The sequence below is a fragment of the Periplaneta americana genome, chromosome 5 (assembly GCF_040183065.1).
Source record: "Periplaneta americana isolate PAMFEO1 chromosome 5, P.americana_PAMFEO1_priV1, whole genome shotgun sequence".
Taxonomy (NCBI): Eukaryota; Metazoa; Arthropoda; class Insecta; order Blattodea; family Blattidae; genus Periplaneta; species Periplaneta americana.
The window spans coordinates 89,438,158-89,462,417 of NC_091121.1; the positions used below are offsets into that span (position 1 = coordinate 89,438,158).

The window sequence follows — 24,260 nt, forward strand, 5'->3', positions numbered from 1 at the left end:
AGTGCGCGCTTGCTATGGATCAAAGCTGGCCAGTGGCGCTTTAAACTTCAAGTACACGACCCACATTTTCACAGTAGAGTTCGACGGCAAAGGCAAGATCATTTAGGATAAGTTCGAGTGCACAATGCTTTCGCATTTCCAAGTGCACAATGCTTTCGCATTTCTATCAAACAGGCCACCAACTTGTGCCATAAATAACATTTACTCATTATGTTGGTTGTGGTTCTTTACTTTGGTGTTCTCACTAACTTTTCATGGCAAGATTATGCAAGAAGATCTATTTTTATCAGAGGCTACAATCTACTTCCAGAACCTGTAGTCTGTGAGAATTTGGATGAGTTCCTTACAGACATCGATCATCCTTAGGATGTGTATTTCCGTCAATTCATGTGAATTTATTCGTAAAAGTTTCCACACTATTTCATTTGGTGGAGGTAACGACTAACTGTACCTTTGGAAGAAATAAGACTTACCGGTATTGCGCGGAAGCTACAGAATGCCGTTTTATCCATTATCTTCGTAGACAGGTTCTCAAGCACTCGAAAATATGACCGTCATAAGTACGGTTAAACTTCAAAGTGTGTGTCTCCATAATTCAATTGTCTAATCTAAACAAAGAACTGACTACTCGTCACATTTTACTTAATATACTTAATCTGATTTTCTAACTTTGCGCCTATCGCAAACGTAACACAGAAGTGCCGGAACTTCAATTTCGTTTTCGTACACACTGGAAAGAAACTATAGGTAGTATACAATATGCTAAACATGCTATATAATATGTCTATATACTTTATGAATGGTGTGAAAATGACACTGTAAATAAAGGCAAGTGAATTTCATATAGGGCCTCATACATAACACGAAGAAGCTGAAATTATAATTATATTGACCGACAGAATTTTGTACCGTTTGCTGTCACATTCTTACTGGTATCTTGTTTTCTGACGTATCAAATATTCATTGCCGAAAATCTCTACCTTCTCTAAAAGAAATTAAAGACAAATGGAAAGTACTTCAATGCTTTGCAACAGGAGCGTTTGTCAGAGAAAGAAGTAATATTGTTTATCAGCTCCAGTTGGCATCACCGAAGATCTTACATCGCAGTGTGCCACGTTTTTCACGAAATGAAAAGGAAGTAGATTGAAATGAACAGTTTTGGTAAAATAACAGTCTGCTACAAAGTTATGAAACACAGGAGAAGCACACATCTGCTTAGTCCTCTATTTGTGGTCAATTTAATTTCTTTTAGAGCAGCTAGAGATTTTCGACAATGAATATTTGAGACGTCAGAAAACAAGATACCAGTAAGAATGTAACTGTGAACGGTATAAAATTTTGTCAGCCAATATAATAAAATCATAATTTTAGCTCCTTCATGTTAGGCCTTACATGAAATTTGTCTGCCTTTATTTACAGTGTCATTTTTACACCAATCATAAAGTAAATTAAAGACAAATGGAAAGCACTTCAATACTTTGTAACAGGAGCGTTTGTCAGAGAAAGAAGTAATATTCTTTATCACCTCCAATCGGCATCACCAAAGATCTTACACGAAATGAAAAGGAAGTAGATTGAAATGTAGAGTTTTGGTAAAATAACAGTCTGCTGTAAAGTCAGGGAACACAGGAGAAGCACACATCTGCTTTGTCCTCTATCCAATGTAAGAAAATTTCACTATCTCATCTGGTTGACGAAGAATATTTGTAAGAAATAACACTCAATACGTGTGGTAAAGTAATAATAATTGGGCACACACAATAATTATTGAAAAACATACAAAATGAAATTTTCAAATCGTTATTAATGGAATTGAGAGTTTGATTACATGTAATATAATAAGATATTTAATTAGGGACGAAGTCAATTAATTGGTGACAATAAGCAGTAATGCTTGGATGTATAACTAACAACGGAAATAAAAATTCTTTATAAAATTTCAATAGAAATTTTATGATACATTGCTTGAAAGTCCTGTAATTCTCTAGAAATAAGGTCAATATTGTTTTTCTGCTGTCGTAGTAATATACCTTTAGATAAACTCTAGCTAAACAAAAGTCAACACGTATCAAAGATGTCAATTTAAGAAGAATGAAGGTAAAACGAACCATTATAAGTACTGTGCAGTGAATATTTTGATCGATATTACAAAATTTGTAGAGAAAAGATGGCCTAAATTTATGTTGAATTGATTTCATTTAAAAGAATAAGGAAAATGTGTGTTTTCGTAGCTCTGAAATGAAAAATATTGAATGGATTGAAACATCGGACAACTAGAAAGCAGAAAACAGTGCCTGTTACAAACTCTAGTTCATTAATATGTCAAAACAAAATACGTTCAGGATTTTATGAAACATTCTTTGATGTACAATGGTTTTCAAAATATCTCCTAATTATTTTTTTCTTGTCACAACTGCAGTTCCTTTTGCATTAACGGCTTCTAGTCTGAGAAAAATCAAACTCGATAAGGATACAAATTTAAAAATACACAATTGTAGTAACATAAACTTGATTGATTGTAATTGCTCTTCCTTTACAGGATCCACGCAAGTAAAATGCTTAGGTGTTGTCATTGATCAACATTTAAGATGGAATAAACATGTAACATATTTATGTAATAGGTTACGGAAAACAATTCACAACTTTGTAACCCTTCGTGCATATATGCCTATCTATGTTCTCCGTGTAGTTTATCTAGCCTTGTTTCAATCAGTCATCCAATACGGAATAATAGGATGGGGTGGAATGACAAAGACTATCTTAACTCCATTAATATTAGTACAAAAACGTATCATCAAAATTTGTCTGCATAAATCACTTGATTATCCGACACAATTTATTTATTCTGAATTCCAAGTACTAAAAATTGAGCAAATATATAAACATACATTACTAACTTATTTTCACAAAAATCGAATGAATTTTATAACTGAAAAACATATACATAACACCAGAAGAAATGTCCCAACTCTTTTGGCAGAACCTAAATGCCACACTACAGCTGGATTAAGACACAGTAGGAATTATGGACCAAGACTATACAATTCAGTACTGAAAAATAATCCAGACCTAAGCAATTTACACATTCTTAAGTTTAAAAATAAAGTGAAAATGTTTGTATGATATTTGATAAATTTCATTATTATTTTAAGTGTTACTAGCATTATATGTTACTAATATTTATTGTATTTATCTGATGCATGTACCCTATAAGATAAAACATTATAATAAATATAAATAGATCATTTTCTTAATTAATAACAGTGTATATCTCCAATAAATGATTCCTTAGCATCGCCACAGATACACTTGATTGTACTTGTCACTATATCTTGTCACTAGAAAGTTATTGAAATTTATATTTTCCCCGCCATTCATAAAATATTTTGATATGATACCTCTTGCACAAAAGGAGAGATCTATAACTGAAACTCGATTAATATATTTCAGTATTATTTATATTTATCCAGGTAATAATGAACAGTTTGACTCGTAGACATTTTTTTTTTCAGCATTAACTTCCCATGATTTTACGAGAAGATTAGAAGAGAACGGCAGTTACGTAGACTTTCAGCTACCCACTATTACCATTAATGCACAACACAATGTCAATACGGCAGTTCCTTCGTCTGCGATACAAAGAACTTTTCTGTTGATTTTCGAGTTTGGCATTTTTTCCGGTTATTATATGCTTATTTAAGTTGTGTTAACTCTCGCTAGTGGTTTTATATTTTATTTTATCCGTCTTAGTATTTATTTTATTATTGTAAATATTTTTGATTTATCACTATTATTATTATTATTATTATTATTATTATTATTATTATTGTTGTTATTATTAATGAATTATTTTGTATTACAATCTTTGTATCATTCCTATTACGATTATTATATTATTATTATTATTTATTATTATTATTATTATTATTATTATTATTATTATTATTATTATTATTGTTACTATTATTTATATCATCAGCATTATTATTTGAACCCTGTAAAATTTATCTAGACTACTGGACTGTACCCGAGCACGAGCATTATGCTCATTTCGGGTATCTATTCATATGTATTCAATTCAAATGTAAATTGTAAATAAATTTGAAATTTGAAATTTGAAATTTGAAATTTGAAATTTGAAATTTGAAATATATTTTTAACATGTGTTTTTCTCTGAACAGTCTTCCTTGAAAACGAGTGTATCGTTTCCAGCAATAAAATCACCACTGAAATTTGTCTTTAGGACTTCGCTTGTGGAAATAGAGCAAATGTATTTTGGAAATTTATGTTTTTATAGAAAAGATATCGTCCAATCTCTTTTAATTCAATTTCGTTTCAAGTTTCGAAAGGAGGTGAATGTTGTAGAATGCTAAATCAAGTGAATACTAAGGAAACAAGAGCAGATCATTAACAGAAAGCTAGTAGACTGCTTACATAAATTAATTACTGTTATGCTTAGTGTCTAACTTTCAGGGGGCGCACTGTTAGGTGATATGACTGTCCCAACTTTGGACCCACCGTTTCGTGAAGCAGCAAGCCCTCGCATGTGGATGGGCTCTGTTATCATGTTTCACATCTACGAAACGACTGAACCAGATAAGCGATAAGACCGCTAATCACGAATAATTAAAACAAAACAGCTTGCCCTGTTGTCACACCCTAAGCATGTGGCGAGTAATGTAAATACCGTTATCTAGCGGCGTGTTTGTATTCCATCCTCAGTATAATTGTGATGGAATATTTACTCGTGAAGTGAGTTTCACAATTTATGTGTGGGTTTTAGGTCTCTTTCTGGCGCCTATGTGGCCGGCATGTAAGTTTTCCCTTTTCTGCCTTATATTTTCATATTTAATTTAGTTCTTACTTGATTATTGTCACTTTGTGATTGGATATCTAATTTATTTCTGTTACTTTAATGTTCTCTTTTTTATTTTCATTGTGTATGTCATATGTAGGCAGCGCATTTTCGTTCTCAAACGTACTGCGGATCGAGTAGTTTCTTCTGGTAGCTACGTCTATTACGTCACGTGGATACGTAAGCAAGGTCGAATTGCAAGCAGGTACACATGGAGTCATTAAATAATAATTATGTAATGTATTATAAATATGCTCCTGTAACGTCATATGATGTAGAAAGAACTTTCTCTTTTGTTTAAACAAATTTTATATGATGTTCGTAAAAGATTTGCATTTCATAACCTCAGAAGATATGTTTTCGTTCACTGTAACGGGATAGGTTTTGATAAACGAATTATTTGTATATATTATTGTGACAGCGACGTGAGATTCGAACTCACGACCAGCGTCCCGCAAGAGAGCAGATCGCGCGGGCTTCACGGAGCACTGAGGGACGGCGCGCGGCGGAGAGAAGAGAGGGGAAAGGGCCTACGCGGCGAGGGAGAGTGCGCGCGCAACTGCTGCGTAAGGAGTGAAGGGGGGACGGACCCTCCCGACTCTTCCAGAAGTCCGTCGAAGTGGAGATATCCAGATAATTCGAGAGAGCTATCTCTGCACACCTGTAGAAATTTCTCGCAACTATGATTTTACTATAAAAGAAGAAACGCCAGCGAACTCGAGCAGTTTCAGTTGATTAGTCAGCCAGTCAGTGAGTAAGCCAGAGCAAGCAAGCCAGTCTTGTGTACCGGAGTTCGGCTCGAGTGTCCGTCCGCAACTGTGCCAGCATCCGAAGGCCTGAGTTCGAGTGCAGTGGACCGCAGTTGGAGGGACCTGAGTTCGAGTACAGTGAACTGTCTCTGAAGGTCTGTGGTTCGAGAGACTGTGAACTCGAGTGACTGAGCTAGAAGAACTGTGAACTGAGAACTGATAGTTCTGATTTGTAAATAGTGCTTTGTAAATATTAGTTAAGATTAACAGTTCATTGTTGTTCGTAATAGTCCAAGTAAATTTTCATTGCCGTCAGTGGAGTGCTATAACGAATATGGTGTTGAGTGAAAATCCTATTGTTGACGAGAGCGTTTAAGGTGAATTGTAGAAAGGAATTACAGTATTGAAGAATAAAATCCTATTGTTGAGTTGAGAAATAAATTTACATTATGTAAAATTTAAATATTGATGATTTGTGTATTGATTTCTGTTTTTGTTATTGATAAATTACTGGCAGTTATAGTAAAAGATATGAATAAATTTCATAATCTCAGAATATATGTTTTGTTCACCGTAACGGAGTTGATTTCGTTAAATAAATTGTGTGTGTGTGTGTGTGTGTATCCAATGCCTACCCACTTCACTTGCGTGATGGCAGCACTGTGATCCTTTTTCTAGTTGTACACCACTTGGGCGGGTCGCACTGTACATGATGTGTATCTATGAAGAGTTATGTCGTGTACTAGGGTGAGTGTAAGTGTTCGTGTAAGTGTAGTGTCTGGAATGAGTGATGATGAGGAAGGGAGAAGGGGAAACCCGGTGCCGGCACGTAGCCTACCCCTGTCGAATAGCACCAAGGGGGCCGCCAGGCTTAACGTCCCCATCCGACGGACGAATCACTATCAACAGTGACATATGCCTTCTCTTCATATGCACTGCGGAGAGATTTGGGATTTAACCCAGGCGCACTGGTGTACAATCTAGTGATTAGAAGTTGTGCACAGCCATCTCTCCTAGTCCCGAGGTAGAAATTTTACATGGAAATTTCTGACCCCGCCGGGAATCGAACCCGGGCCCGCTAGTTTGGAGACAGACACGCTACCACAGAGCTAACTCGGCGGACATAATGAATTAATTGTATATATTATATATAGACTATTTGCAGTTATTGTGTAGCATGTTTCCTGTTATGTTCTATACTATATATTGTATATACAAGTTCAGTAGTACTATAGATCTAATTATATTTTCTGTAATATGTAGCACTAATATTTTTAGCGCAGAGATAGTTTCGCAGTGTTAGTGCGTTTATATGGTGAAAAAGTGGCTGGACAGGCCAATTCAATTTAGTAGCAATCCCACTTACAGTTGTCATGCTCCATTATTATTATTATGTACTGAAGCTAGGTTATACTTTTTGTAGCGTCCTGACTTAAGCATTTAGGGTCAGAGATTGAACTTTAAAACTCCAGGATAGGCCTATACTAACCGATAACTTTCCTAACTTGTTTGCAAATGAAAATGCGCTGTCTGGTCATATGTTTCTTTAAAGGTACAACAACTTGGTGTTGTATCTATTCTAGTTCACATTCATTATTTTTGTTATGGCATATACGGGTGACTCACTTAAACAGGCTACCTAAATAACAAGGCCATTATTAATGGTAGAAGAAAATTCTTGAGAAAAACGTTGCTTAGCTTGAAAGGGGTGGGGGCATAATGTGATATTGATAGGTGGAGGAGTAGAGGAAATATCAAAGTCAACTTTGTTATTTTAATAATTTGTAAGGTTTTACTATTTACTTTGTAATAGAGCGTTTGAAGACGCATACGACGATTGTGTTTCCAGGGTCATTCAAGATGGTTGAAGTCAATGACTAAGAAAAGTAGTTTAGTTCAAGGAACCGATAAACTACTTGGTTGCCTTATTAAGTAGTTAGAACTGTAAAAATCGACTGTAAACAAATATTCAATACGTTGTATCCTCATGGTTGCAATTTTCAACACGTAATAATTAAGATTAATTCTGAATTACCGAATTGTTTGAACTTTTTTTGTTAAAATTATTGTTCATCATTCACCTTCGACTACTTAGAATGGCTCTGAAACGACAGTCATTGTATGCGTCTTTCAAACGCACAGTCTATGGTACGCATACCCTCAGCGGTACGCGGAGTTGCCTTAAGATGTACGCATTCCACTGACCCACTGTCTGCGTATGTAAAAATGCTGAAATAATATTATTTTATTTTATTTTATTTTTACTAATTATTTCAGTTTACATAATTATTTTCAATGATTTCTTTATTTCTCATATAATTACAATGCAGTTTGGGAGTACGAAGATTAAAAATCATTTTAGGGATATGCTAGCATAATATATTCAATATCACTGCACTAAAGCATTCCTACCAAATCCTTGAAGCCCATAAGGCTAATGGGACGATTTAATATAATACTTCGAGATACAATATTTCATTACAGCTATAATTGTCGTCTAAAGTGTAATATCTTCTTTTATATATATATATATATATATATATATATATATTTGTAATTAAAAAAAATATAGGGTAAAGGTTTATAATTTTGTGATACGAGTAATATTGTGATAGTTATATTTGAGGATAGATTAAAATTTTACTGAGCGAGAGAAGGGCCGGTTTTGTGTAGAAACTTGTCCACGAACATTCCCTTAATAAATTGACGCAAAAAACCGATCTCCCTCTCCCTCAGTAACATTGTAATAAATTCTCAAAAAGAACTATCACGATATTCCTCGTATCACAATATTACCACAGTCTAGTATATACAATCACGAAGCTCAATACGTAGTAAATATGCATCCATAGATAGTTGCTAACCACTACGATCGCCATTATCGCCTCATTACAGATAATGCGAAGTAGTACCGACACAGCATATTGTTCCTAACACCATCACAACTCAAGCTTCGTGACTGTATATACTAGACTGTGATATTACCAACCTTTACCATACTATTTGCTTACCTTATGCTTCTTTTACGATCTCTTATAACGGATGGTTTCCATTTCCTATGTTTCTGTTATACAGCCAGAAAACAGACGATTTGAGTGAGCTAATTTGATGTAATAATAAATAAATTTTCCTCTAACGGACGTCAATTTTACTTTCGGTGATTCTCCTCAACCATCCCCCTCTAAGAGTGACGCATCAAAATCTTAGTTAGTTGCATAATGTGTTGTGATTACACGTCAAAATATTATGGTGACGGTAGCAATATTATGATTAGAAGGTAAATGTATCAAATACCTCCGAAATTCTGTTTTCACACCACCTTTGTGTGTCATACATTTCAGTAAGTTTTTCTGGAATTTTAAACCGGACTTTCTTCTTGGATAGTCGGCTGATGATTTGTCCGCTGTTTGAAATATAAGGTAATGTATTTACAGTAATGTAGGACTAATTGTTAAAGCACACAATGACTAACACGCAGCTCCAACATTACGTGGAAGCCACGGTCTTGAATTCTAGCTCCTCAGGATACAGTACTAATGGGACATATGAAATCCCAACGTCGCGATCACCCTGTGCAAACAGTAGTCTCTGTTTCCGTCTAGGGAAAGATAAACGAAAAGCTCGAGTTATGGACTTAGCGTATATTCCATTGACTGGCAACAAAATCGGTATCAGTAATACTACAGTCTAGTAAATACAGTGACGAATCTTGAGTTGTGAGGGTGCTAGGAACAATTGACTGTGCCAATACTATTTCGCATTGTCTGTAATGAGGCGATATTAGCGATCCTAGTGGTTAGCAACTATCTATGGATGCATATTTACTACGTAGTGAGCTTCGTGACTCTATATACTAGACTGTGGTAGTACGTTATTGTATGTATTGTTGTTGTTGTTTAGTCAACTGTCCGAAGACAGGTCTGAACCTCTCAAGTGATACCAAGAAAGCACCACTTATGAGGCAACTAGGCCAGGAGATAATTGAGTAGGGTGGCCAGTTTCTTTCCCCCTCCATTGCATACATCGCCGACTAGCTACATATTACACTAGTCAGACTTCAGATGCATACAAACAATTGTTTTTCCTCTGACCCACATCGTCAAGTGAGATATACTGCCTGAATATAGATGTACATATCAGCCTAGATCATACATGTAACAGATTGCTCATCCCTATGTTAAAATCGGCAGCACTTTGAGGAGAACAACCGCCAGGATCGCCACCCGTCCGCCGTAAACGAACACGAGATGGCAGTACAGTCGCGAATGCAATTCAAATGGGAGCGTTGGATGGCAGCATAGTAAACCTGGCAAAAGTTGTTACCATTAAAGCCTATAAGGCCGAGCAATCTGGGTATATATTATCTAGGATATCAGCCAGAACCTTACCCAGAGGATATATGGATTGTAATAGTCAATATAATTCGACATTTATTAAACGACAGATACCTAAGAAGTTCGCTATGAATTAATCAGGGATAATTCCAAAATTTAACTTAAATTATCAAGATGTACACCTTAAATAATGCATCAGATTCATAAATAGTAGGACTGCCTGTGGCATATATTTCTTCTCCTGATTTCCAATTTAAATCATTTACCATTTTCACAATACAATTATTCTCAATTTGATAGTTAAAAATTGGGATATCGTTTAACTTACAAGTTTGGAGTCAAGGCTTGTTCTGCTATCGCATCATAGCAAACTAATACCAATTTGAAAATTCTAATATGCATTTATTGTTATATAAAAGTGCAGGACAATATTTAGGCCTACCCTGGAATACCAGTAGTTTAGAAACGTCTATACTCGCGAGTTTCCGGAAAACATCGTGCTGACCATTGCAGGTTTGTGGTTGTGAAAGACTGTTAAAAAACATATTGTAAAAAACAATGAACTCAGAAATAAAATGAAACTAATACCGTCTTCAATATTAACAACAATGTAAGAATAAAATTACACAGACGATTCAGTAAGTAGGTTACATATCGAAGTAGTGTCCTACATTTTTAATGAGGCGCCCGAAACTATTACTGTTAGTTTTATCCAGGTTTCAAGATGATTGATATTGGACCAAGCAGCACAAGCGAAATAAAGAAGCAGCAATTGCGAGTTGACATCTCTGCATGAATGTATCATTGTCGAGCAGCGCTCCGTTATGAGATATTTCTGAGAAAATGGTCTGTTAGCAAAGGATATTCATAAAAAATGCTGCCCATATAAGTTGAGCATTGCCTATCATGTCAAGCTGTCTACAGTTGAATGCAGAAGTTCTCTAAACGGTAGACAAGTATCGAACATCGAATCGGTCGGCCAATGGAGTTTGTCACGGACAGGTGTGCAACAATTTGGCGACTTGATCCGAGCAGACAGTAGGAAGGGAACAATATGCTAGCCCAGATAGTGACAGGTGATGAGTCTTGGTTGTGTCATTATCATCTGGAGACGAATGTCATCGTTCACTGAGATTACATTTATTATGAAAAATTCAGTGGAAGAAAGTTTTTCGGTGATTCTCCGCATGTGAATATCTTTACATTACACATTTCATTCCACTACACTTCTACACTTCACTGTACTCGTTCTTCAATGTCTTGTCATTTCATTTAATTAAAAAGTTGTAAGAGTTGATGATGCCTGTTACTGCTTGTTACAATATAATAATAATAATAATAATAATAATAATAATAATAATAATAATAATAATAATAATAATAATAATAATAATATTTTAGCTGGCATAGTTAAGGCCGTAAGGTCTTCTCTTCCACTCAACCAGCAAAAAGTATACATACATATGTATGAACTTTCAAGCTACAAAGAATACAACAATTTGATTTCGATAAAAGGTACGTGTATACAAGAGTTACTTACAGTATGAATTAAACAGTAAAATGCTATGAATTATTAATTAAACAATGAAATACAAACTGTGTAGCAGAATTAAACTAAAATACATAGAATGTTAATATATTTCAAATAATGTTAGATAAAGGGAAGAGATTATTATGAGACTATTGTGAAAATACAGCGCTATCAGTATGCATGTCTAAAGAAAGAAGTTACCATATAGTCAGTGACCGTTTAAGCCAGTATAATTAGAGTAAATAATTATTAAGTTATTTTTAAAAATGTTTATTGTCTTGCAGCCCCTAATACTTTGTGACAAGGAATTCCATTGTCGCGAGGTGGATACTGTAAAAGATGAAGAATAACAATATGTTCTGTGAAGAGTTATAGTTAGCGTGGCACATTTAAGTGATCTGATATTTATATCGTGGTTATGGTATAGATAAGAGAAATGAGACGAAAGATAATTTGGTGTTGAGATGTGCAGAATGCGAAAGTATACAGACAAAGGCCCGGTTGCAGAAACACCGATCAAAATATGATTGGCAATCAAGGAGGGTTTGATTGACCATCAGTTCTATTTCTGTTGCAGAAAGAACAATCAGTGTTTGATCGGAGATCAGTCTTCCATCAGATTTGATCAACAGATTTTTGCTGGTTAAGTCACTGATCATCGATCAAGTAGGCTATTTATGTTGTTCTGTTTGTAATGCAGTTACTGTAATGTATACAGTAAATAGTTATAGCGTAACAATATTGTTTTCGACATAATGGATTCTTCTGATGAAGAAATTTTAGAATGAAAAAAATATTATTAAGAAGAAGGCGTTTTCGTGATAGACATGAATTGATTTAGGTTAAGTAAGGATTCGTGTGTTTTGTTATTTTCAAAAATTGAAACAAATATATGCAGACAGACAAATCGAAACCTTCCACTTTCTCCAATGAACCAAGTTCTAATAATGCTGAGATTTTATGCTGTTGTAATTTTTCAGGCGGTCTTGGGTTATCTTGTTAGGGTCCACAAATCAACTATTTGCCGAGTAGTTAGGAATGTTACGTATGAAATTGCTTTGTTATGGCAGGGTCTCATAAATCCCCAAACTTCAAACAGGGAACGATTTGAAATCCAGAGAGAATTTTCAGCCATGTCAGGATTTTCAAGAGTAGCCTAATATTGGTTGTATAGACTGCTCACATCCCCGTCCAATCACCTGGTTGAAATGATGCCGAACTTTATCGAAGTAGAAAAGGTTTATTTTCTGTGAATATACAGGCAATATGTAGTCTACACCATCACTGCAATTCTGGAATGTTGTAGCCCGTTGGCAGGGTTCTACACATGACAACACAATATTTTTAATGAGTAGGTTACGAGCTCAATTTGTAAACAGAGAGATGGGAAATGGAATTATTTTGGGTTATGGAGGTTATGCATATTCCAATTTCTTGTCGACTCTCCTAGCAAATCCCACAACAGAAGCCCCCCTCACGTTTTTTTTTTTTTTTTTTTTGGGTTTGCTTCATTTTTTTTCACTATATTGTAGTCTATATACAAATAGAATCCGCCTGTTTCCTTTCTATAAAAAGCAACAAAACAGCAAAACATTCACTTGAACATTCACTTGTTTTCCTAGTCACCGCCCACTTGATGCATTCGTTTCCCTACTTTTAAAGAGCATCAAATTGGCTGTGGTTGCTAAATAGCGCTGTTGTCAAATGTATTTCTTTCTCAAATCAGCAATTAGTAAATTGAGACAAGTTGATTGGAGATTCACGTTTGTGCAACGCAAAGAACAATCAAATAAATCAGACATTAACTGATTGGCGATCAGGGACTGATTTGATTTGCGTTTCTGCAACCGGGCCAAAGAGTGTAAAGTTCTACGTTCTTTCAGTCGGAGCCACGAAATACTTGCGTTGGATGAGCAAATGCTGGATAACTTTCGGTGCTGGACCCCGGACTCATTTCACCGGTATTATCACCTTCATCTCATTCAGACGCTAAATAACCTGAGATGTTGATACAGCGTCGTAAAATAACCTAATAAAATTTAAAAAAACTTGCGATGGACGGTAATATGTGATCATATCTTCGGATGTTGCACACGTATCTGACGCACATATTCTGAACTAGCTGTGTGTGGTCCGAGAACTTAATGACTGTATCGCTGGCTGAAGAGAACTCCTTATGGACGGTATTTGCTTGTGGGTCAAGAGGCATTCCTGGTGCTGAATCAGGAATGATTGGTATTGTCTCTCTAGTCTCCGTGGAATAATCATAGCGGTTGGAAGCGGCTAGTGTGTCCTTCAGGTGTTCTGGGTTCTGTCTATGTTATCTGATGACCTAGCTGTGTCGTCTCCGCAGTATATCCGGGGCTGAAAGCCATGCGTGGAATCACTCATCTCACACCATGTCCCCTTTCTAGGGGTTATACGCATAATGGACCTGCTTCCACGGTGTACATCCTGATGGACGTTCAACCGCCCCCTCTGTACTTTCACACACAAGCTATTAGTGAACACCTTTCGTGTTAGCTGCGACGTTGATAACATCCTAAACTAACGTAACATATTGTATTTCATATATTAATATGTAGTGAAGAATAATATACTATATAATATTATACAGGTTGAGTCATAAGTATGTTATGGATAAGGCGTGAGCGTGCTCCTGCATAAAAAGTAAGATCAGTTCCTTATATGAAAATTTGAAGGAAAATGCTTATTTATTGGAGAAATGGTCACACTTTTTCGTTGTGTCACAAGTACATGTTTGAAAACTTGTCATTTAACGTTTACAAAGGTGCTCAATGTGTCCCCCTCCATTGTTTACACATGCCTGAGCACGACGTACACACGACTGGCGAATTCGCTCAAACACCATGTTGTCATCACGCATCAATTGGCAAGCATTTTCAACACGTTGCAATCATTCACCGGTGTTGCATACACGACAACCTTCAAGTGACTCCAAAGGTAAAAATCTAGTGGGGTGAGGTCGGGTGATCTGGGTGGCCAAAACACTGGACCGCCGCGTCCAATAAAAAAACGATGTACTACTGTCTTGTCACTGTGTTGTTTTTAGTTGGTTATTTAACAACGCTATATTAACTACGAGGTTATTTAGTGTCCTTGAGATTGGTGATAGCGAGATGGTATTTTGGCGAGATGAGGCCGAGGATTCGCCATAGATTACCTGGCATTCACCTTACGTTTGGGGAAAACCTCGGAAAAAACCCAACCAGGTAATCAGCCCAAGCGGGGATCGAACCCGCGCTCGACCGCAACTTCAGACCTGCAAGCGGGCGCCATAACCGACTGCTGGCTCTATGTTTTTTGTAAACAAATACTGGTACAAAATCAAAACAAAAAGAACACAATAATATGATCAGATACTTATGAAAACAAAAGTCACTATTACCGTTTTTTTTTCCCAATAAGTAAACATTTTCAGCCAAATTTTCATGTAAGGAATTGTTCTTATTTTAGATACAGGAGCACGCTCACGCGTTTTCCAAAGATACTTATGACTCACTCTGTATATTATGATTATTATGAAGTACAATGTTAGCGAAAAAATACATAAGTGACTACCAGCTAATTGAAGGGCTCAGAGCCAAAGGCGACCAACCCACAATTTTGTATTGTTCATTATTAAGCCTTTTTCAAAACTACACATTGTTGTTGTAGATTCACGATATATATATATTTTTGTATTTATTCAATGTAGACCAATTAAAATAAATTGTGAAACCAATCATTTTTTGTCAGGACCCTCTTAATATCTACTCTTATTTACTCATTTTGTAATTGTGGTTTAATTGTCTTTGGCTCTGAGCCCTTCAATTATAAGTTTACACTTTAAGAAAGTCTAATTCTAACATAAACCGTATATCTAAGATTCAGTATACAGCCTCAGACAAAAGAAAAAAAATGTTATTGATATTTTAGGACCGATAAATTACTGGTTAAAACTAACGAATTCTTAATTAAAACTCTTTATAAATTATCACATATAAATATATCTAATTACAAGATATTTTGAATTATAACAACATTGACGAATGTTTTCGACTTGGTAAGTCACCATCAGGTCACTTGAATACGTTTAGGAAAACTACAATTTACTACTGTAAATGCGAGGCTGTTGCTTGTTATTAATGCTATCGAAGTGAGCCTAAATGCTGACAGTATTGGATAGTTCCTCTCTTTTTAAGGCTGAACTGAGCTACGAGTATGACAGAGCTATTTTTTTGACGTAGGCCTATGCACTTAAATTTGAGATAATGCCGTCTTCGACATCACGAGGTATGTGTAAACGATGAATTAAGATAATCATTTATAGCGTCACTGATTGTTACGGAAATACTCACTTCATAGAATAATCATGTCTTCATAATGTTATGTTCTCGGAAGTCATCCAACTTATTAAATAGAAATTAATAATATAGTAATTACAAAATTTAAAGAAGCAGAAGATCGGTATCTGTGAAATAAAATCGTAAAATTTACCGTTACATCCTGTATATAGACATAATTCTCATATACTTCTACATCCCGCCACTGAAGTTTTCTTTTCCTTTCTATCTTGACCTTTTATATAGGCTAACTCAATCAGTTTCAAAATATTTTACTCTTCTGCTCCGCTATGAAATATTCAGATGTTAATCACATTACATCGTCACACAATTGCGTGATATGTCAACTCATACAGGACGTGCACGTGTGTGTTTTAATGCAATGGTAACTCAGTGCTAGGAAACGAATGTATCGGAGACAGAAACTTGAACCTAATATGTCATCTTGCATCTGGTGCTTACAAATAATAAGCATACGGAATTCTGGGAAGTTAAAAAGAGTTTTCAGATTTACATAAATGGGAAAATGTTAAGACCAGATGAACTAGAAATTGCTTATAATTATCTTGCTATTGCGCTAAAAGAATGGTTTATTTCATACAATCCGAGAAAAAATGATCAAGATATTTGCAAAAAGTGAGTTTAGACTGACTTAAATGTATTAATCGATAATATTATTTATTACTCTTATTTAATTATAACAGGAGTTGCATATATTGTCAGCAACTTCTCTACACATTAGTAACGTACAAGGAGATGTCGCATCGCAAGTTTGTGTATCCTCTTATCAGGATGATCTCTTACTAGTATTCAGACACAGTTATTTTAAGATAAAATTCATGTCACTATCGTCGTATCATCAGAGCGTCATCGTCGTTTCCCATTTCTGAGAAGTAACTTTCAACTTTCTGCCCACATAAAATTAATATTCTAGCGGAAAAATATAATAGATATGATAACACTAACGGCAGAATAGGCTAGTTTGAATTTGACAGATTAAATTATTTAACTCATTACATGAAGCGAGATTACCAATATTACCTGTAACTTTTGGAACGTATTCGTACTTACAAATGACTTTTAAAGAAACCGGAGTTTCTTTGCCGCCTTCACATAAGCTCGCTATCGGTCCCTATCCTGAACAAGATTAATTCAGTCCATTATATCCTACCTTTCTCAAATCCATTTTATTATTATTATTATCTCACCTACGTCTCCGCCTCCCCAAAGGTCTTTTTTCCTTAGGTCTTTCGACTAACACTCTTTATGTACCTTTATGTACTTCTGGATTCGCCCATACTTTACAGATTTTCCTGCACGCAATATGTAAACTGATGTAGATTAACTGTCAACAATCTCTCAACTTCCTTTACTGAATTTCTTGTTAATATGAGTAATAAAGATGACTATGATGATAAAAGCTGCGTGGGTAAAATTTTGGAACTTAAAAACCATTCTATTGCATAGAACATTACACTTTGGTCTAAAAAATATTCATGAACGAGTGCATACTCCCAACACTCATCTGTGACTCAAGATTTGTCGACAACAAGGAAAGATAGAGAAGCAACATCAATTTCCCAAGTAAGATGGAGAGGAAAATACTGGGCTTTGTTATAAAGGACCGACAAAGGAATGAAATCATTAGGAGCAGAAAGAAGATCAAGGATAAAGAGATCGCACTTAGTAGCTACAAATGGAGATGGGCAGAACATTTGGTAAGCTGAGACTTCAACAGGATCGTAGAATCAGCCAGAGGAGTATACAAAGCGAGATGAGCAGACGACCTTAAGAAGACATTCGGAAATGGATGGAGAGGGAAATCTAAGATAAGAACAATGTGGTAAATAAGATCAAGGCGGCATTATTCAAATTACCATGAACTAAAGCTTTGGTTTTTCTGAACCGACGCATTCGAGTTTCGAAGTGCGAGGCTTGTCTCGCACAAATCCGGACTATACGAGAGATAGTGAGTGGTTTCTATAACTGTGAGGTGCACAGACCTCGCATCTCGCAGATACAGCATAGAAACCACTCACTATCTCTCGTGTAGTCCGGATTTGTGCGAGACAGGCCTCTCATCTCGCAACTCGCTTGCGTCGGTTCAGAAAAAACAAGGCTTGACTAAGTAATTACGCGTTATCGCATAGGGTAGCTACATTCCTTACAAGCAAAGAAGCCCTTGCTTTTATTGGATGCTCTGAATTATGTTTAATTATTTATGGTAAAATCCTGATTATTATTTCACTTATTGAGGGTTCAGTGTAATTTATAAAAACATGTTTAGAAAAATGAAGTGATAAAAAATAGTTCTAAATGAAGTAAACATAGCAGTAATAATTACAACTTCAATAGCGTTAGGGAGGTGAAATTCTAGTTTATATTCTGTTTTATTGAAGTTAGTTTCTACTCTATTGGCTATTCCGAGGGAAACAGGCAGTGACGTCATCTGAAGAAGTAGAGTGACACGGATTGGAATTCAGCAGTCGCAGCAGAACATGACCTCGGTGCAATCGAAGGAAAATAGTGGACAGCAGCTGGGGGCCGAAGAGATTGTGAAGGAACTAAGAACCAAATCGAGATTCTCGAAAAGTAGAGTGATGAAGATAGAGCAGGAAGCAGTGTTGAAGAAAGAGGAGAAAACATGAGGAAAAATCAGTATGACTTAAGAAAATTGCGCGGAAGGAAAATAAAGAGAGAAAAGAAAATTAGACCTAAAATAAAGTATACTTACCTACTTGATTACAAATGGCTTTTAAGGAACCCGCAGGTTCATTGCCGCCCTCACATAAGCCCGCCATTGGTCACTATCCTGAGCAAGATTATTCTAGTCTCCATCATCATATCCAACCTCCCTCAAATCAATTTTAATATTATCTTCCCATCTACGTCTCGGCCTTCCCAAAGGTCTTTTTCCCTCCTACCTCCAAACTAACACTCTATAAGAATTTCTTGATTCGCCCATATGTACTACATGCCCTGCCCATCTGAAACGTCTGGATTTAAAGTTCCTAATTACGTCAGGTGAAGAATACAATGAGTGCAGTACTGCGTTTTGTAATTTCTCCATTTTCCTGTAACTTCATCCCTCTTAGCCCCAAATATTTTCCTAAGAACCTCATTCTTAAACACCCTTAATCTCTGTTCCTCTTTCAAAGTGAGAGTCCCAAGTTTCACAACCATACAGAAAAACCGGTAATATAACTGTTTTATAAATTCTAACTTTAAGATTTTTTGACAGCAGACTAGATTACGAAAGCTTCTCAACCGAATAATAACAGATATTTCCCATATTTATTCTGCGTTTAATTTCTTCCCGAGGCACAGAATTGTAAGTATAGGCTAATATTTTGATGTAATAATGGGAGAGGAGTGAGATTAGTGGAAGATAATTATTATGATGATGGATAAGAAAAGACAAAGTGGAGGAAATGTAATAATAAGTCAAAACAATTAATGACCTAATGACTTGTACGAAAAGCGTTGTAAAACGAGGAGATGGCATTGTACAATAATTGTGAAGTGCCGCTTCACCAAAAAAGTATTGGTATTCATGTACAAAATCTATTCAGCAGTGAAAGAATTATTCAGTAATGGTGAAATTAGAATACTAGGTAAAAAAGTATTCGTAGAAAATGTACCCCACACCTACTTCGTTCCCAACATATTCATAGGTTATTTCCTGGATGGAAAGCGAATTATCTTTGGTGACAGATTAGTCCTCCAGCTTGGGTGTTGGGCGAAGGGCTAACAACCCGCCACCGTAAAAAAACAGCTTGTTACGAAACCTAACAATAAGCCTCGGAATGGGAATAAGGTTATAAGATTTGGTACATGGACTTAGAAAAATATTTGGAGCTAAGAGGGATGAAGTTACAGGAGAATGGAGAAAGTTACACAATGCAGAGCTGCACGCATTGTATTCTTCACCTGACATAATTAGGAACATTAAATCCAGGCGTTTGAGATGGGCAGGGCATGTAGCACGTATGGGCGAATCCAGAAATGCATATAGAGTGTTAGTTGGGAGGCCCGCGGGAAAAAATACCTTTGGGGAGGCCGAGACGTAGATGGGAAGATAATATTACAATGGATTTGAGGGGGGGGGGTGGGATATGATGGTAGAGACTGGATTAATCTTGTTCAGGATAGGGATCAATGGCGAGCTTATGTGAGGGCGGCAATGAACCTCCGGGTTCCTTAAAAGCCAATAAGTAAGTAAGTAAGTAAGAGTGATTAGTAAGCTAACTGACTGATCTACTGAGTAATTCCGAACACTGTGAACTTCTGTAAATAATTACATATGTAGCAATAAATTGTTACTCACCGTTTGTTGGAAAAGAAAGACCTGAAAGAAAGAAAAATTATATTAATTAAGTTCTACACTCATATGTTTCAGCAGCGTAATACACATTCATTTTTGTGAGGAATATTCTGTACATACTCAAACACAAAGACAATAATATATTTGTAATTTCTTTCAACCATGACAAGTGATTCGATAGTAGGGCCTACATTTCATTCCTATAAAACAAGTAATGGTCTGAAAAACACAATGACTATAGTAATATTAACAATATTAAAGAAATAGTAATACAAATTAAACAATTCCCACCTTCCTAAGACATTTTCAAAATTAATTTTACTAGATTTGTTGAATAGTATCTATTCAAGCAATAAAATATAATTATCGGGATTCAATTCTCAGAACGAATGTGAAATTTTGACTGCTTTCCAAAGAAATTGAAGCGCATACTCTCGGTGACTCAGGAGAAGACGAGAGCGGACTGAGGAGGAAGGGATGTGAACAGATAACGTACGACAACACGTGCAATATTTGTACTGCAGTAAGCGGAAACATTAGGTCTCCTTCTGTTCAACTTAGCTTTAATTTCCATACGGATTGTTACTCATGTTTACTGCACGAGTAATAACCTGACTACTGGGATGCTTATCTGAGCGATGTTTATAATAATCAACAGCGATAGTCAAGAAGGTCACATTCTTTCCGCTCGTCTTCTCCTGAGTAACGGACAGTACTTCTCATGTTGTGCATATTCTATACTCTGTCTGGATAAATTGTCTGTCACGATGCTGAATATTTGAGCAGAGACTCTCACTAATTTATGAATGTCTCATATTGATCAAAACACAAAACAAAGGATGAAAAATAAAAAAACGACTATATATATTGGAAATGTTTAGATGATGATAATGTAATATTCATTCCTGTACTCTTGTTGTTAATTGAATACTTATTTATTAGGACATGGGAATGAAACGTGGGTAATGGGAACGAAAGAAAGTAGTGGGTTACAGGGTGCGAAGATTATATATTTAAGGTATGTGAAAGAATGCTTCATTATGGTTAAAATCGAGAATATGGATATGCGCAAAAAGCGGGGAACACAAAGTATAAATTATAAGATATATTATGACTACCAACGAACTGGACAAAACACATATTAAGGATGGACGACGTCAAACTACCAAAGAAAGCTCTTCAGTATAATTCCAGGGGAAGAAGTATGGTGAGAAGACCTTGGAAAAGATGGACTGCTGTCTTAAACATCGCCGAAACAGGCTGATTAGTGTAATCCATACAGTTTATGATGATGATGATGATGATGATGATGATGATGATGATGATGATATTGGTGATATTATTATTACTGGCTTTTAAGGAACACGGAGTTTCATATTATTATTATTATTATTATTATTATTATTATTATTATTATTATTATTATTATTATTATTATTATTATTATTAATTCAGACGGATCTTCCCTATCTTTGTTCATTGCTAAAGTTTTCCAGCTCCTTTTTTCAAGAATTCCTTTGTCCTCTTCCTCATTATTCCTCTTCCTACATGCTTGTTTTCCTTTTCGTTTAAAGAAAAATACATTTCCGTTTTCGATCCTCATGCAATTTGAATAAGGGTTCACCTCATTGCATCAGTTATGATACATATACAGACAGTTTCTATGTAGAAGGTTCTAGTTGTCCATTTGAATCTGTACTCCGGCGTATGAGCACTCACCACCCACAAACATATTTTCTTAGTTCTGCATAGAATTATTGTTCTTGCTCATAAAATAATAAATTGATTACAAACGATAACTTTCTTCACTGTTCACTTTATTTTACTGGTCTAAATATGTATTAAAGAAACTTTTTTTTAATATGTCAAAATATATTCCGTCGGCCTGGGTAGCGCAGTCGCTATAGCGCTGGTCTTCTGTGCTCGAGGTTGCGGGTTCGAACCTTGCCCACATCGATGACATTTAAGTGTGCTTAAATGCGACAGGCTCGTGTCAGTAGATTTACTGGTATGTAAAAATGTAAAAGAACTCCTGCGGGACAAAATTCCAGCATACCGGCGACGCTGATATAACCTCGACAGTTGTGAGGTCGTTAAATAAACAGTAATCTTAATTTAATTTATCCAAGCCTCAAAGCCAGAGTTTACCACCGCTTTTAGGCTACTACAATCATACAACACGACGTCTTTGTTTTATTTGAATTTAGTTGTAGTCTAAAGTATTCTCTAAATCTGTGATAAGACTTGCTTGCTGAGAACATTACAATATATTTCAACTGTGATGTTATTCTTGTAATTAATATGTAATCCCAGGTGTGTAAACATATTTAGGTACCTTTTCAAATTTGTAATTATTGTAGATATTCAAAAGTGGAAGAAAATACAGCACTTATTTATGCTGGTGATATACGAATGAATGAATGAATGAATGAATGAATGAATGAATGAATGAATGAATGAATGAATGAATGAATGAATGAATACTAGCCATGATGTCCTAAGTTGGGCACAGGCCTCCTGTGATGGGGTTAGAACCCCCCCCCCCAAACAGGGATGGCTCAAGTGTACTCGCTTGGTAAGCCAATCCAGGCGAGCCTGTCGTGTATAGCCTACTGTCGTGAATGGTTACTAACCCTGTTAAAAGTTACTTAGTCTCAGGACTTTGTTCTTTGTTCATTTTATGCACTGTCCACATAATACTAACACCAGCACTTTGACAAACACTGATTGCTATTTACACTATTTAACTCACACTTTCTCAACACTGACTTTACTATTGGGGCATTCCATGTCAAATCAACACAAAAAAGTGGACTTTTCAACCCGACCACCTCAGATTTTCATTAAATTTGGTGGGATGGTAAAGAACCTTAAGTTAAGTAATTATGTAAAATTTTAGCCCTCAATAATGCACGATATCCATACAGCAATTCTGTCAATACGAGAAAAAATGTAAAAATGTCTCATACTATGTCAATAAAAATAATTCATAAATTCTCTTCTAATTGAGGTAGAATCTTAAACTTGGGCTTATTTTAAAGCTAAGGGATCATACGTTTCAATAAAAATAGGTTTGCATCAAAGTAATAAATTCTTTATTGCATGGTCACGTGAAACACATTTTAACATTAAATATCTATAAATGCGGGACATAAATTATTTCGCGAAAAATGTATGTTATAGAGGTAAGAGTATTCTCCCCTTGGTGTAAGTTTCATTTTGGAAACGTTTCAGGAATATCAGTAAAAAAATATATCAATGTATTGGTTTGTAGCACTTAAACCCGTCTTACACCAACACTGCATGCGCGCGAGTTCGTACTTGTCTGATAAGCTGCGCCGTAGATCTGTCAGGCCGTCATGAGTGGCAGTTTATACAGTCTTCAATTTATACAAAACGTGCAATCTGTTTCAAGTGCAGTGTCGTTAGTTTTCGTAGTATGTGGTAGTTTTTTGCGATGTAATGGAGTCGAGTTTTAAGTTATAGGTCTATCTTTGCTGCAATCCCTTCGAGAAATCAAGGCATTGTAATTAGAGGAAAAATTTAAGAAGTGTTATATCGTGGATGCTTAATGTATTTCCTGATTTAAAACAGGAAGAAAAGGTGTGCGCTATGTGTCGCAAAGAAATAAAAATATAATATGATGCTATTACGCAGAATCCTCAGAATGACTCTAGTAATGAAGAATAAGTCGACTCTACAGCAAATGTAAGTTCATTAAATACAAGTCTTTTTACCAAGGTGTGTTCCTTATTAAACAAGAGAGGCTACTACAAGAGAAATATAAGAGATAGAAATTTGAAAATATTGTAAAAGACAAAGTCTTCGATATTAAAGATGCCGAGGAACCAGGACCTTTCTGATTCTGAAATGTTGTCTCAGTTGCAGAAAAATTTTCAAAATTCAGGTAAAAGTGAGAAAATCACCATTTTAACAGTACTACCTAAAAGCTGGAGCGTAAATAATAAAAAAAGAGTTTCTTTCAGCTTTCGAATACATAATTCGGAAAGCCAAAAACCTGGCAAAGGGAAAGGGAATTTTGTGTTCACCAAATCCGAAACCTGGAAAACCCTTGCTCGCGGCTGTTGCCGGTAAAGTTAAAGAATTCTGTTGTTCTGACG

The 24,260-nt window shown here is 35.7% G+C and overlaps 1 protein-coding gene across 2 annotated transcripts in view; it reads right to left on the reverse strand.

Moving 5' to 3' along the window:
* LOC138699962 (uncharacterized) overlaps positions 1–24,260 on the reverse strand; it is a 377,861-nt gene that overhangs the window by 21,913 nt on the left and 331,688 nt on the right. For both annotated transcript variants that reach the window (XM_069826199.1, XM_069826198.1), the window contains exon 5: positions 20,143–20,163. In XM_069826199.1, the coding sequence (XP_069682300.1) occupies positions 20,143–20,163 (21 nt within the window). The remainder of the gene's footprint in view (positions 1–20,142; positions 20,164–24,260) is intronic.